The 14,769-nt window shown below is 34.9% G+C and overlaps 1 protein-coding gene across 1 annotated transcript in view; it reads left to right on the top strand.

Moving 5' to 3' along the window:
- Positions 1-14,769, top strand: part of LOC146451777 (uncharacterized) — an 82,420-nt gene that overhangs the window by 63,846 nt on the left and 3,805 nt on the right. Inside the window, exons 5-9 of the mRNA XM_085098655.1 lie at positions 10,605-10,809; positions 12,731-12,790; positions 12,992-13,094; positions 13,369-13,497; positions 14,587-14,726. Coding sequence (XP_084954781.1) covers positions 10,605-10,809; positions 12,731-12,790; positions 12,992-13,094; positions 13,369-13,497; positions 14,587-14,726 — 637 coding nt within the window. The remainder of the gene's footprint in view (positions 1-10,604; positions 10,810-12,730; positions 12,791-12,991; positions 13,095-13,368; positions 13,498-14,586; positions 14,727-14,769) is intronic.

Genomic DNA, 14,769 nt, shown 5'->3' with positions numbered 1-14,769 from the left:
TTTTATTTTAACCATCGGGCTAATAACCAGGAAAAACTGTTTTAATTTAATCACCGGCCTAATAACCACCAAAAACTGTTTTATTTTAACCACAGGGATAATAACCACTAAAAACTGTTTTATTTTAACCATTGGGCTAGTAACCACCAAAAACTGTTGTATTTGAACCACAGGAATAATAACCACCAAAAACTGTTTTATTTTAACCACCGGGCTAATAACCACCAAAAACTGTTTTATTTTAACTATTTGGCTAATAACCACCAAAAACTGTTTTATTTTAACCACTGGGCTAATAACCACCAAAAACTGTTTTATTTTAACCATTGTGTTTATAACCACCAAAAACTGTTTTATTTTAACCACCGGGCTAATAACCACCAAAAACTGTTTTTTTTTTTAACCACTGGGCTAATAACCACCAAAAACTGTTGTATTTTAACCACGGGGATAATAACCACCAAAAACTGTTTTATTTAAACCATTTGGCTAATAACCACCAAAAACTGTTTTATTTTAACCACTGGGATAATAACTACCAAAAACTTTTTTATTTTAACCATTGGGCTAATAACCACCAATAACTGTTTGATTTTAACCACTGGGCTAATAACCACCAAAAACGGTTTTATTTTAACTAATTCAATTCATTGAATTCGATTTTATTTGCCATTAACAAAAAAATACAACATAAATACATTATGGACGACACACAATATTCTTACTATTACAATATTCATACTTGACTATTTACAATATTAAATGTGTTAAAGGCTAGGAAGCCTATATAGAAGCCGGGGGCTTATTAGCTATAGGCTTCCTAGAACCCATGGATAAAACATAGAAGTTAAGGGTACTGATTGAAATTTGCAATTAATTTTTTTTTTTTAAAAGAAGAAAAAAAAAAAAAAAAAAAAAAGGAAAGGAAGAAAAAAAAGAAAAGGTGTGTAGCTCAACAAAGAGTCAATTTAACTTAGATAGAAGGAATTTTTTAAGTCTTTTGCCAAACAAACTGATAGTTTCACTGTTTTGAATTTCACGACTTAGCGAGTTGAAAAACGAAGGACCTTGAAACCGAATTGAGAATTTTCGAAGATTAGTTCGACAATAAGGTATATAGAAAAGGTTGGAATTTCTTGTTTTATAAGAATGTATTTGACTTGCAAGAGTAAACATATCACGAAAATAATTTGGTAGTAAGCTTCTTTTAAAAAGATACATAAATTTACCTATTTGGTATAAATAAATGTCAGAGAATTTTAAAATCTCCTGTTCTTTAAAAAGAACACCGGTATGAGCATCAAAAGAAACTTTTGATATTATTCTAATGATCTTTTTTTGCGGAACAATAATCCGATTTAAATTAGACTGAACCAACCACAAAAAACTGTTTTAGTTTAACAACTGGGCTAATAACCACGAAAAACTTTAACAGTGTTATATTTTTAACCACCAGGCTTATAACCACCAAAAACTGTTTTATTTTATAAACTGGGCTAATAACCACCAAAAACTGTTTTATCTTAACCATTGGGCCAATAACCACCAAAAACTGTTTTTTTTAACCACTGGGATAATAACTACCAAAAACTTTTTTGTTTTAACCATTGGGCTAATAACCACCAAAAACTGTTTTATTGTAACCACCGGGCTAATAACGACCAAAAACGGTTTTATTTTAACCACCATGTTAATAACCACCAAAAACTGTGTTATTTTAACCAATGTGTTGATAACCACCAAAAACTGTTTTATTTTAACAATTGGGCTAATAACCACCAAAAACTTTTTTATGTTAACCATTGGGCTGATAACCACCAACAACTGTTTTATTTTAACCACTGGCATAATAACCACCAAAAACTGTTTTATTTAAACGATTGGGCTAATAACCACCCAAAACTGTTATATTTTAACCACTGGGCTAATTACCACGAAAAACTGTTTTATTTTAACCACCGTGCTAATAACCACCAAACACTGTTTTATTTTAACCACAGGGCTAATAACCGCCAAAAACTGTTTTATTTTGACCATTGGGGTAATAACCACCAAAAACTGTTTTATTTTAACAATTGGGCTAATAACCACAAAAAACTGTTTTATTTTAACCACCGGGCTAATAACCACCAAAAACTGTTTTATTTTAACCATTGTGTTAATAACCACCAAAAACTGTTTTATTTGAAGCCCCGGGCTATTAACCACCAAAAACTGTGTTATTTTAACCATTGTGTTAATAACCACCAAAAACTGTTTTATTTTAACAATTGGGCTAATAACCACCAAAAACTTTTTTTTGTTAACCATTGGGCTAATAACCACCAAAAAATGTTTTATTTTAACCACTGGGATTATAACCACCAAAAACTGTTTTAGTTAAATGATTGGGCTTATAACCACCCAAAACTGTTATATTTTAACCACCGGGCTAATAACCACGAAAAACTGTTTTATTTTAACCACCGGGCTAATAACCACCAAAAACTGTTTTATTTTAACCACAGGGCTAATAACCGCCAAAAACTTTTTTATTTTGACCATTGGGGTAATAGCCACCAAAAACTGTTTTATTTTAACCACCGGGCTAATAACCACCAAAAACTGTTTTTATTTAACCACGGGGATAATAACCACCAAAAACTGTTTTATTTTAACCATGGGGATAATAACCACCAAAAACTGTTTTATTTTAACCATTGTGTTGATAACCACCAAAAACTATTTTATTTTAACAATTGGGCTAATAACCACCAAAAACTTTTTTATGTTTACCATTTTGCTAATAACCACCAAAAACTGTTTTATTTTAACCACTGGGATAATAACCAGCAAAAACCGTTTTATTTAAATGATGGGGCTAATAACCAGCCAAAACTGTTATATTTTAACCACAGGGCTAATAACCATGAAAAAACTGTTTTATTTTAACCACCAGGCAAATAACCACCAAAAACTGTTTTATTTTAACCATCGGGCTAATAACCGCCAAAAACTGTTTTATTTTGACCATTGGGGTAATAACCACCAAGGACTGTTTTATTTTAACCACCGAGCTAATAACCACCAAAAATTGTTTTATTCTAACGACCGGGATAATAACCACCAAAAACTGTTTTATTTTGACCATTGGGGTAATAACCACCAAAAGCTGTTTTTTTTAACCAACGGCCTAATAACCACCAAAAAGTGTTTTATTTTAACTACCGAGATAATAACCACCAAAAACTTTTTTATGTTAACCATTGGGCTAATAACCACCAAAAACTGTTTTATTTTAACCACCGGGCTAATAACCACCAAAAACTGTTTTATTTTAACCACTGGGATAATAACCACCAAAAACTGTTTTATTTTAACCACCGGGCTAATAACCACAAAAATTGTTTTATTTTAACCACCAGGGTAATAACCACCAAAAACTGTTTTATTTTAACCACCGGGATAATAACCACCAAAAACTGTTTTATTTTAACAATTGGGCTTATAACCACCAAAAACTTTTTTTTGTTAACCATTGGGCTAATAACCACCAAAAACTGTTTTATTTTAACCACTGGGATAATAACCACCAAAAACTGTTTTATTTAAACGATTGGGCTAATAACCACCCAAAACTGTTATATTTTAACCACCGGGCTAATAACCACGAAAAACTGTTTTATTTTAACCACCGGGCTAATAACCACCAAAAACTGTTTTATTTTAACCACCGGGCTAATAACCGCCAAAAACTGTTTTATTTTGACCATTGGGGTAATAACCACCGAAAACTGTTTTATTTTAATCACCGGGCTAATAACCACCAAAAACTGTTTTATTTTAACCACCGGGATAATAACCACCAAAAACTGTTTTATTTTAACCACCGGGCTAATAACCACCAAAAACTGTTTTATTTTAACCACAGGGCTAATAACCACCTAAAACTGTTTTATTTTAACCACCAGGCTAATAACCACCAAAAGCTGTTTATTTTAACCACCGTGCTAATAACCACCAGAAACTTTTTTATTTTAACCATTGGGCTAATAACCACTAAAAACTGTTTTATTTTAACCACTGGGATAATAACCACCAAAAACTGTTTTATTTAAACGATTGCGCTAATAACCACCCAAAACTGTTTTATTTTAACCATTGGGCTAATAACCACCCAAAACTGTTTGATTTTAACCACTGGGCTAACAACCACGAAAAACTGTTTTATTTTAACCACCCGGCTAATAATTACCAAAAACTGTTTTATTTTAACCATTGGGCTAATAACCACCAAAAACTTTTTTATTTTAACCACCGGGCTAAGAACCAGGAAAAACTGTTTTAATTTAACCACCGGCCTAATAACCAACAAAAACTGTTTTATTTTAACCACAGGGATAATAACCACTAAAAACTGTTTTATTTTAACCATTGGGCTAATAACCACCAAAAACTGTTGTATTTGAACCACAGGAATAATAACCACCAAAAACTGTTTTATTTTAACCACCGGGCAAATAACCACCAAAAACTGTTTTATTTTAACCATCAGGCTAATAACCGCCAAAAACTGTTTTATTTTGACCATTGGGGTAATAACCAACAAGGACTGTTTTATTTTAACCACCGAGCTAATAACCACCAAAAATTGTTTTATTCTAACGACCGGGATAATAACCACCAAAAACTGTTTTATTCTAACCACCGAGCTAATAACCACCAAAAACTGTGTTATTTTAACCATTGTGTTGATAACCACCAAAAACTGTTTTATTTTAACAATTGGGCTAATAACCACCAAAAACTTTTTTATGTTAACCATTGGGCTAATAACCACCAAAAACTATTTTATTTTAACCACTGGGATAATAACCACCAAAAACTGTTTTATTTTAACCACCGAGATAATAACCACCAAAAACTGTTTTATTTAAACCATTAGGCTAATAACCACCAAAAACTGTTTTATTTTAACCAGCGGGATAATAACCACCAAAAACTGTGTTATTTTAACCATTGTGTTGATAACCACCAAAAACTTTTTTATGTTAACCTTTGGGCTAATAACCACCAAAAACTGTTTTATTTTAACCACTGGGATAATAACCACCAAAAACTGTTTTATTTAAACGATTGGGCTAATAACCACCCAAAACTGTTATATTTTAACCACCGGGCTAGTAACCACGAAAAACTGTTTTATTTTAACCACCGGGCTAATAACCACCAAAAACTGTTTTGTTTTAACCACCTGGCTAATAACCGCAAAAACTGTTTTATTTTGACCATTGGGGTAATAACCACCAAAAGCTGTTTTATTTTAACCAACAGGCTAATAAGCACCAAAAACTGTTTTATTTTAACCACCGCGATAATAACCACCAAAAACTTTTTTATGTTAACCATTGGGCTAATAACCACAAAAAACTGTTTTATTTTAACCACCGGGCTAATAACCACCAAAAACTGTTTTATTTTAACCACTGGGATAATAACCACCAAAAACTTTTATTTTAACCACCAGGCTAATAACCGCCAAAAACTGTTTTATTTTGACCATTGGGGTAATAACCACCAAAAACTGTTTTATTTTAACTCCCGGAATAATAACCACCAAAAACTGTTTTATTTTAACCACCTGGCTAATAACAACCAAAAACTGTGTTATTTTAACCAATGTGTTGATAACCACCAAAAACTGTTTTATTTTAACAATTGAGCTAATAACCACCAAAAACTTTTTTATGTTAACCATTGGGCTAATAACCACCAAAAACTGTTTTATTTTAACCACCGGGCTAATAACCACCAAAAACTGTGTTATTTTAACCATTGTGTTGATAACCACCAAAAACTGTTTTATTTTAACAATTGGGCTAATAACCACCCAAAACTGTTATATTTTAACCACCGGTCTAACAACCACGAAAAACTGTTTTGGTTTAACCACCGGCCTTATAACCGCCAAAAACTGTTTTACTTTAACCACCGGGCTAATAACCACCAAAAACTGTTTTATTTTAACCACCGGGCTAATAACCACCAAAAACTGTGTTATTTTAACCATTGTGTTGATAACCACCAAAAACTGTTTTATTTTAACAATTGGGCTAATAACCACCAAGAACTTTTTCATGTTAACCATTGGGCTAATAACCACCAAAAACTGTTTTATTTTAACCACTGGGATAATAACCACCAAAAACTGTTTTATTTAAACGATTGGGCTAATAACCACCCAAAACTGTTATATTTTAACCACCGGGCTAATTACCACGAAAAACTGTTTTATTTTAACCACCGGGCTAATAACCACCAAAAACTGTTTTATTTTAACCACAGCGCTAATAACCGCCAAAAACTGTTTTATTTTGACCATTGGGGTAATAACCACCAAAAACTGTTTTATTTTAACAATTGTCCTAATAACCACCCAAAACTGTTATATTTTAACCACCGGGCTAGTAACCACGAAAAACTGTTTTATTTTAACCACCGGGCTAATAACCACCAAAAACTGTTTTGTTTTAACCACCGGGCTAATAACCGCCAAAAACTGTTTTATTTTGACCATTGGGGTAATAACCACCAAAAGCTGTTTTTTTTAACCAACGGGCTAATAACCACCAAAAACTGTTTTATTTTAACCACCGAGATAATAACCACCAAAAACTTTTTTATGTTAACCATTGGGCTAATAACCACCAAAAACTGTTTTATTTTAACCACCGGGCTAATAATCACCAAAAACTGTTTTATTTTAACCACTGGGATAATAACCACCAAAAACTGTTTTATTTTAACCACCGGGCTAATAACCACCAAAAATTGTTTTATTTTAACCACCAGGGTAATAACCACCAAAAACTGTTTTATTTTAACCACCGGGATAATAACCACCAAAAACTGTTTTATTTTAACAATTGGGCTTATAACCGCCAAAAACTTTTTTTTGTTAACCATTGGGCTAATAACCACCAAAAACTGTTTTATTTTAACCACTGGGATAATAACCACCAAAAACTGTTTTATTTAAACGATTGGGCTAATAACCACCCAAAACTGTTATATTTTAACCACCGGGCTAATAACCACGAAAAACTGTTTTATTTTAACCACCGGGCTAATAACCACCAAAAACTGTTTTATTTAAACCACCGGGCTAATAACCGCCAAAAACTGTTTTATTTTGACCATTGGGGTAATAACCACCAAAAACTGTTTTATTTTAACCACCGGGCTAATAATCACCAAAAACTGTTTTATTTTAACCACTGGGATAATAACCACCAAAAACTGTTTTATTTTAACCACCGGGCTAATAACCACCAAAAATTGTTTTATTTTAACCACCAGGGTAATAACCACCAAAAACTGTTTTATTTTAACCACCGGGATAATAACCACCAAAAACTGTTTTATTTTAACAATTGGGCTTATAACCACCAAAAACTTTTTTTTGTTAACCATTGGGCTAATAACCACCAAAAACTGTTTTATTTTAACCACTGGGATAATAACCACCAAAAACTGTTTTATTTAAACGATTGGGCTAATAACCACCCAAAACTGTTATATTTTAACCACCGGGCTAATAACCACGAAAAACTGTTTTATTTTAACCACCGGGCTAATAACCACCAAAAACTGTTTTATTTAAACCACCGGGCTAATAACCGCCAAAAACTGTTTTATTTTGACCATTGGGGTAATAACCACCAAAAACTGTTATATTTTAATCACCGGGCTAATAACCACCAAAAACTGTTTTATTTTAACCACCGGGATAATAACCACCAAAAACTGTTTTATTTTAACCACCGGGCTAATAACCACCAAAAACTGTTTTATTTTAACCACTGGGCTAATAACCACCAAAAACTGTTTTATTTTAACCACCAGGCTAATAACCACCAAAAGCTGTTTATTTTAACCACCGTGCTAATAACCACCAGAAACTTTTTTATTTTAACCATTGGGCTAATAACCACTAAAAACTGTTTTATTTTAACCACTGGGATAATAACCACCAAAAACTGTTTTATTTAAACGATTGCGCTAATAACCACCCAAAACTGTTTTATTTTAACCATTGGGCTAATAACCACCCAAAACTGTTTGATTTTAACCACTGGGCTAACAACCACGAAAAACTGTTTTATTTTAACCACCCGGCTAATAATTACCAAAAACTGTTTTATTTTAACCATTGGGCTAATAACCACCAAAAACTTTTTTATTTTAACCATCGGGCTAATAACCAGGAAAAACTGTTTTAATTTAATCACCGGCCTAATAACCACCAAAAACTGTTTTATTTTAACCACAGGGATAATAACCACTAAAAACTGTTTTATTTTAACCATTGGGCTAGTAACCACCAAAAACTGTTGTATTTGAACCACAGGAATAATAACCACCAAAAACTGTTTTATTTTAACCACCGGGCTAATAACCACCAAAAACTGTTTTATTTTAACTATTTGGCTAATAACCACCAAAAACTGTTTTATTTTAACCACTGGGCTAATAACCACCAAAAACTGTTTTATTTTAACCATTGTGTTTATAACCACCAAAAACTGTTTTATTTTAACCACCGGGCTAATAACCACCAAAAACTGTTTTTTTTTTTAACCACTGGGCTAATAACCACCAAAAACTGTTGTATTTTAACCACGGGGATAATAACCACCAAAAACTGTTTTATTTAAACCATTTGGCTAATAACCACCAAAAACTGTTTTATTTTAACCACTGGGATAATAACTACCAAAAACTTTTTTATTTTAACCATTGGGCTAATAACCACCAATAACTGTTTGATTTTAACCACTGGGCTAATAACCACCAAAAACGGTTTTATTTTAACTAATTCAATTCATTGAATTCGATTTTATTTGCCATTAACAAAAAAATACAACATAAATACATTATGGACGACACACAATATTCTTACTATTACAATATTCATACTTGACTATTTACAATATTAAATGTGTTAAAGGCTAGGAAGCCTATATAGAAGCCGGGGGCTTATTAGCTATAGGCTTCCTAGAACCCATGGATAAAACATAGAAGTTAAGGGTACTGATTGAAATTTGCAATTAATTTTTTTTTTTTAAAAGAAGAAAAAAAAAAAAAAAAAAAAAAGGAAAGGAAGAAAAAAAAGAAAAGGTGTGTAGCTCAACAAAGAGTCAATTTAACTTAGATAGAAGGAATTTTTTAAGTCTTTTGCCAAACAAACTGATAGTTTCACTGTTTTGAATTTCACGACTTAGCGAGTTGAAAAACGAAGGACCTTGAAACCGAATTGAGAATTTTCGAAGATTAGTTCGACAATAAGGTATATAGAAAAGGTTGGAATTTCTTGTTTTATAAGAATGTATTTGACTTGCAAGAGTAAACATATCACGAAAATAATTTGGTAGTAAGCTTCTTTTAAAAAGATACATAAATTTACCTATTTGGTATAAATAAATGTCAGAGAATTTTAAAATCTCCTGTTCTTTAAAAAGAACACCGGTATGAGCATCAAAAGAAACTTTTGATATTATTCTAATGATCTTTTTTTGCAGAACAATAATCCGATTTAAATTAGACTGAACCAACCACAAAAAACTGTTTTAGTTTAACAACTGGGCTAATAACCACGAAAAACTTTAACAGTGTTATATTTTTAACCACCAGGCTTATAACCACCAAAAACTGTTTTATTTTATAAACTGGGCTAATAACCACCAAAAACTGTTTTATCTTAACCATTGGGCCAATAACCACCAAAAACTGTTTTTTTTAACCACTGGGATAATAACTACCAAAAACTTTTTTGTTTTAACCATTGGGCTAATAACCACCAAAAACTGTTTTATTGTAACCACCGGGCTAATAACGACCAAAAACGGTTTTATTTTAACCACCATGTTAATAACCACAAAAAACTGTTTTAGTTTAACCACTGGATTAATAACCACGAAAAACTTTAACAGTGTTATATTTTTAACCACCAGGCTTATAACCACGAATTAAACACTGGGCTAATAACCACCAAAAACTGTTTTATTTTAACCACCAGGCCCCAGTTGTTCAACGGCCGGATAACTTTATCCGCTGGATAAGGCACTATTCAGGGTGTAAAATATACTTCCCGTAAAACGTTGTCCAAGGTTTTCGTACACTCCGAAACTTAACTGTGGTTAGAGTGTGCATATTTGCTTGTACAAGAGGAAATACTGAAATCTTTGCACAGATTGAAACTGTCTGATAGTGACTTATCCACAGGATAAAGTTATCCGGCCTTTGAACAACTGGAGCTAGGCTAATAACCACGAAAAAACTGTTTTAGTTTAACCACCAGGCTAATAACCACGAAAAACTGTAGAATACTATACATGTAGAGCTGGTGTCCTTGGACTTTGTGTTTCAAAACTCTCAAATATTAAACTAGTCTATCCATCAAGGCCCTCATTAGAACCAAAGGCTGAATCATCATCGTCACATCATATAGCAAGCAACCGAACTTTTCATCTGGCCTCCAGCCTGAAATGAAAACCCTGATTAAACATTTACTGCCTTGCAGGTGTTAGCACATGCACTCCTTTGGTACCTTTTTTTTTTTACAGAATCACAAGTATCTGCCAGTCCTACTCCACCTGCTAACTCTGGTAATCACCAGTCTCTCACTGACAAGATCAGTCTCATCAATTGAAAGAGTAAACATTATCATTGTGCCACTGCTGTTGCTAGTGCTAGTAGTGTCTTTTTATTGGTCGTTAGCCTTGGAGTACGCATCACATGGAGTCACTTTCCTTTTTACACCTGACTGGGGTGAGTATTATCATCATCATCATCAATTCTCGGCGCGCCAGTAGGCGCATAAGGCCGAAGTGAGTATTATGCACCTCACTTAAAGAGATCCTCCACTCTGCAAACAAATATCGCCTAAATTGTTTATAGCGTATCAATAAAAGTATTTTGGCTGACAAAAAGGTCTTCTCTATGCCTGTTTTGTTGTTTTTGCCCCTGAAAATCACTGCTTGCCCGTCATAAGTAAACTTGCCTAACCCCCATCCCAGGGGGGGGGGGATACTTCGGGTTAAAAGTGATGGGGAGATGCAAATGGAGTCTTAAGTTAATTCCCAAAAAATACCTCGGACTTGAGCCAACCGGTGAATATTAAAACGACTTTTGTAGCTTAACCTCCGCTTAACGTATCATATCATTTTTTTTATTGTAGACTGCAAAACAGTCGTATTTTTTGCGTTTGTTTGTCGTAGGAGTACGCGCGGTCTTCGATCGAAAGGTCTGGACCGAGTGTGAAAACGGAGAGTGGGACTGGGGAGAGACGCTGAAAAATACGACTGTCGGCTATCCATACAACGAATTCGTTCGAATTTCCCGTTGCTGTACGAACGGGAAATTCCCATTGGTTGAATTATGACGCTACCTGTCAACATAATGTCAATCGCACCTCATCAGAGATAATCGAACCTATGTCAATTTCACGCTCAAATGATCTCTTGAAAATGGAAGACGTGGATTTGGATGCGCTTGCAAGAGATTTGTGATTTATTCTGAAATCAGAGCAAAAGGAAGCGGTCGAGTCGCTTCTCAGAGGAAGGGATGTTTTTGGTGTGTTACCAACAGGCTTTGGAAAAAGTCTTACTTATCAACTGTTTGTTTTGGCGAAGAACGCGAGCCCAAAAGCAGCTTCTTCGGTCGAACGGCCGTCGATCATTGTCATTTGCCCACTAAAGAGCATCATAGAAGAGCAGATAAGATCAACTTAGTTCAACTTTCGACACAAGAGAATTCCCTTCGTCCAGTTCAAGGGAGAGATCAACTGTAATTACTTTCGCCAGCATCGGCAACGTTTTACCGTTTCTTCGGGGCTCAACAAACATGTTTTCTGAGGATATTCAGCCGGTTTTAAAATTCCCATACTGAATTTTAAAAGAACGACCACACTATCTCCAATTATCCGCCGTGGTCGCTTCCTTCGACTTTCTTCCACGTCGAGAAGCAGGTTTCTTTGGTGTTGTTTGATCCATATTTAAAAACAGAACACTTCCACCAACATTTCGGTTAAAAGCCGAACACGCTTAAATTAAAAATAAAAAATAAATAAACCCATCGAGTGTATCATATTTAAATGTGGGCGGAGCTGTCAGCGAATTTTCGCACCTCAGTGATATCCGAGTCAGAACGAATTCGTTGTATGGAAAGCCGACAGTCGTTTTTTATCGCCTCACACGCCCTGCGGGCGTGTGAGGCTCGCGCTCGCGCTTCGCGCGCGCGAATCCACGCTTACGGCGCTTCGCGCCTTTGTAAGAGAAAAAATGACTGTTTTGCAGTCTATTTTTATTGCGAATCTCGCCATTTTTTTTTTCTTTTGAATACCCCAAAAATCCAGATGGTAAAATGAAACTACCAAAAAATACTAACCAAAATTTTCTACCAAAAAAATCCCGAAATCGTGAATTTCAAACCCCCAAAAAATCCTTTCCACCTCCCCGTCACTTTTGACCCAGAGTACCCCCGCCGGGGACCCCCACCCCCTCCCATCCTCACTCACAGGGTTGTCTCTTGTTTTTTCTGGAGAAACCGCGTTGCAAACCACACTCAGTTTATTTTACACACCAAATATAAGTCTCAACTGTTGTTGAATAAAGTTTTTAGACAGACTATTCCTCAGTATTAATGTAATTTGCAGCTTTGGAACCATGTGTTTCCTTTTCTCTTTCGTCAGATGAATTGAAAAACCTAAGACTGTGGGTAGATGCAGCTTCCCAAAATGCTTGGGACACAGGTGAGATCCGAGCGACTATAAAAGAAAATTACAAATACGGTGAGCGCGGCCTATAAGAACAGTATTTTACTTACACATCACCTCGGAAATTTAAAAAAAAATTGTGAATTGCGGTGTAATCTTCTCTACATTGGGAATCTTATGTCGGACACTAGCTTTTCCTCTTGATTTAATGAGTGTTTTATTTTCCTTTTCTTCTAGGTGCTGGTGCGGGTTTATTTTTGACATATGCAACGTTCATGACAAGGAGAAATAGTGTGGTCAAATTAGGACTTGTTCTCCCCGCATGTAACAACTTAATAAGGTGGACACAATCATTAACAGTAATTGTATCCTTCATTCATCATCCAGCCACAACAAATTGCTTTTAGGCATTTCCTGAAATTTTTAAACTGCGAAACAGAATCACCTGTAATGTATTCCTTAAGCTTGAGTTTAATATACTCCACCATTGTGTGATAAATTGCTTGGAACGTCACCTTGTACTGTCAGCCACACTGTGCATCTCCGACTCCTTAAATAATTACTAGCAGCAATTAGGTTTGTTTGAATTACCTTTGATGTGTCGTTTTTTGCAGCTTGTTGTCTGCCATAATGCTATATTCCACGGTCTTTTCTACGAAAATCAAAGAAGGCGCTGATCAAGCTAATATCACCAGTTTACTCAAAAACGATGGATACGCCAATACAGGACTCACTTTCCTTTGGTATGTGGTTACCATGGTTACATTCTAAGCAGATACCCCTCGTAAAACCCTTTCCTGTTGCGGATTTAACGATCATTGCTGCAGTTCCACCACGGGAAAACTTCGTCATTGCGTTACGCAGGTTTGAGGTTTAATACAAGGAAATTAGTTGCCGCTACACATCCTTGTTGTGCTTCAGTGGCACACAAGGCATCTTGAGGGCACTTACTGCGGTCAATTGTCCAAATGTTGTGTTTTGCCCGACGTCGATTACTAAAGAACACGTTCATCAAACACAGCAGTTTAGTTCAGCTAGCTAAAAATGACGTTTTTGGCTTTGCGGTCTGTGGATATCGACCCATTTCGTCTGTTTCTATTTTCAAGGTTCCGTTGGTTATCGTTGGTTATTGATAACATCAACATCAACAAAACAGACAAACAATCGGACAACTTTACTAACAATAGACCAACGGGCTTTTGACTTGCAAAAGACGGATCGAAACGCACCAATCACTTTCTACAGTCTTCACAGCCAAAAACATCACACCTTAACTGACGAACGACCAATAACATCTCGACTTCGTTGGCCAATCAGGTCAACAACCAGACATATTTATACCATCCACTCAGTGACGTTCACAATTTACTTGACTCTGACGGTGACTTGTCGAAACGTCAGTCAATGTCACCTCAAACAATCCTTCTCAGGACTACACCCATCCGGATGATCATAATTTACGTACTTATGACATGACTCCTGGGTTCAAACCATTTACAGTTATATGAGTTACCGTAGTGTAAAATGCAATGGTTAGTTGATATTTGACCTTCAATCAGGACTCGCGTGTTATTACAAAACGCTACTTTCAGGTTACGATGCACGTTGCAACAGATTTTAAGGGCCATCACCATTACTCATAAGAAGCAATTGGTCAAAGACATTTCTGGCGGTTAAATTAGTCGTGTAAATTTCTGACAATTTGAAGAATATGTTGAAAGGAACCATTATTTCTTCCACAAATCGCATAGAACGCTAAGACAGTGGAATAAGCTTATATGTGACAAAATTTTCCAGTTTTTTTTTTTATATCTTTTGTGGTTTTATTTCAGGATGCCTGTGCTCTACGAAGAGCTTGGGGTCCCTGGTCGTGTACTGTCATGCTTATTTTTCTTGTGCTTATCTCTGGCTGGTATTAGTTCGCTTGTAGCTATGCTTGAATTACCGGTACACACACTGGAAGAAATGCGGAGTAAGTTCATTTCAGTATAATGGAGTTAGTTTCGAAAGAAATT

This window comes from Pavona decussata, unplaced genomic scaffold (genome assembly GCF_977016875.1).
Source record: "Pavona decussata unplaced genomic scaffold, jaPavDecu1.1 SCAFFOLD_384, whole genome shotgun sequence".
Classification (NCBI taxonomy): domain Eukaryota; kingdom Metazoa; phylum Cnidaria; class Anthozoa; order Scleractinia; family Agariciidae; genus Pavona; species Pavona decussata.
The sequence above is the reverse complement of the archived record's forward strand: the minus strand, read 5'-3'. Positions and strand labels throughout refer to the sequence as shown.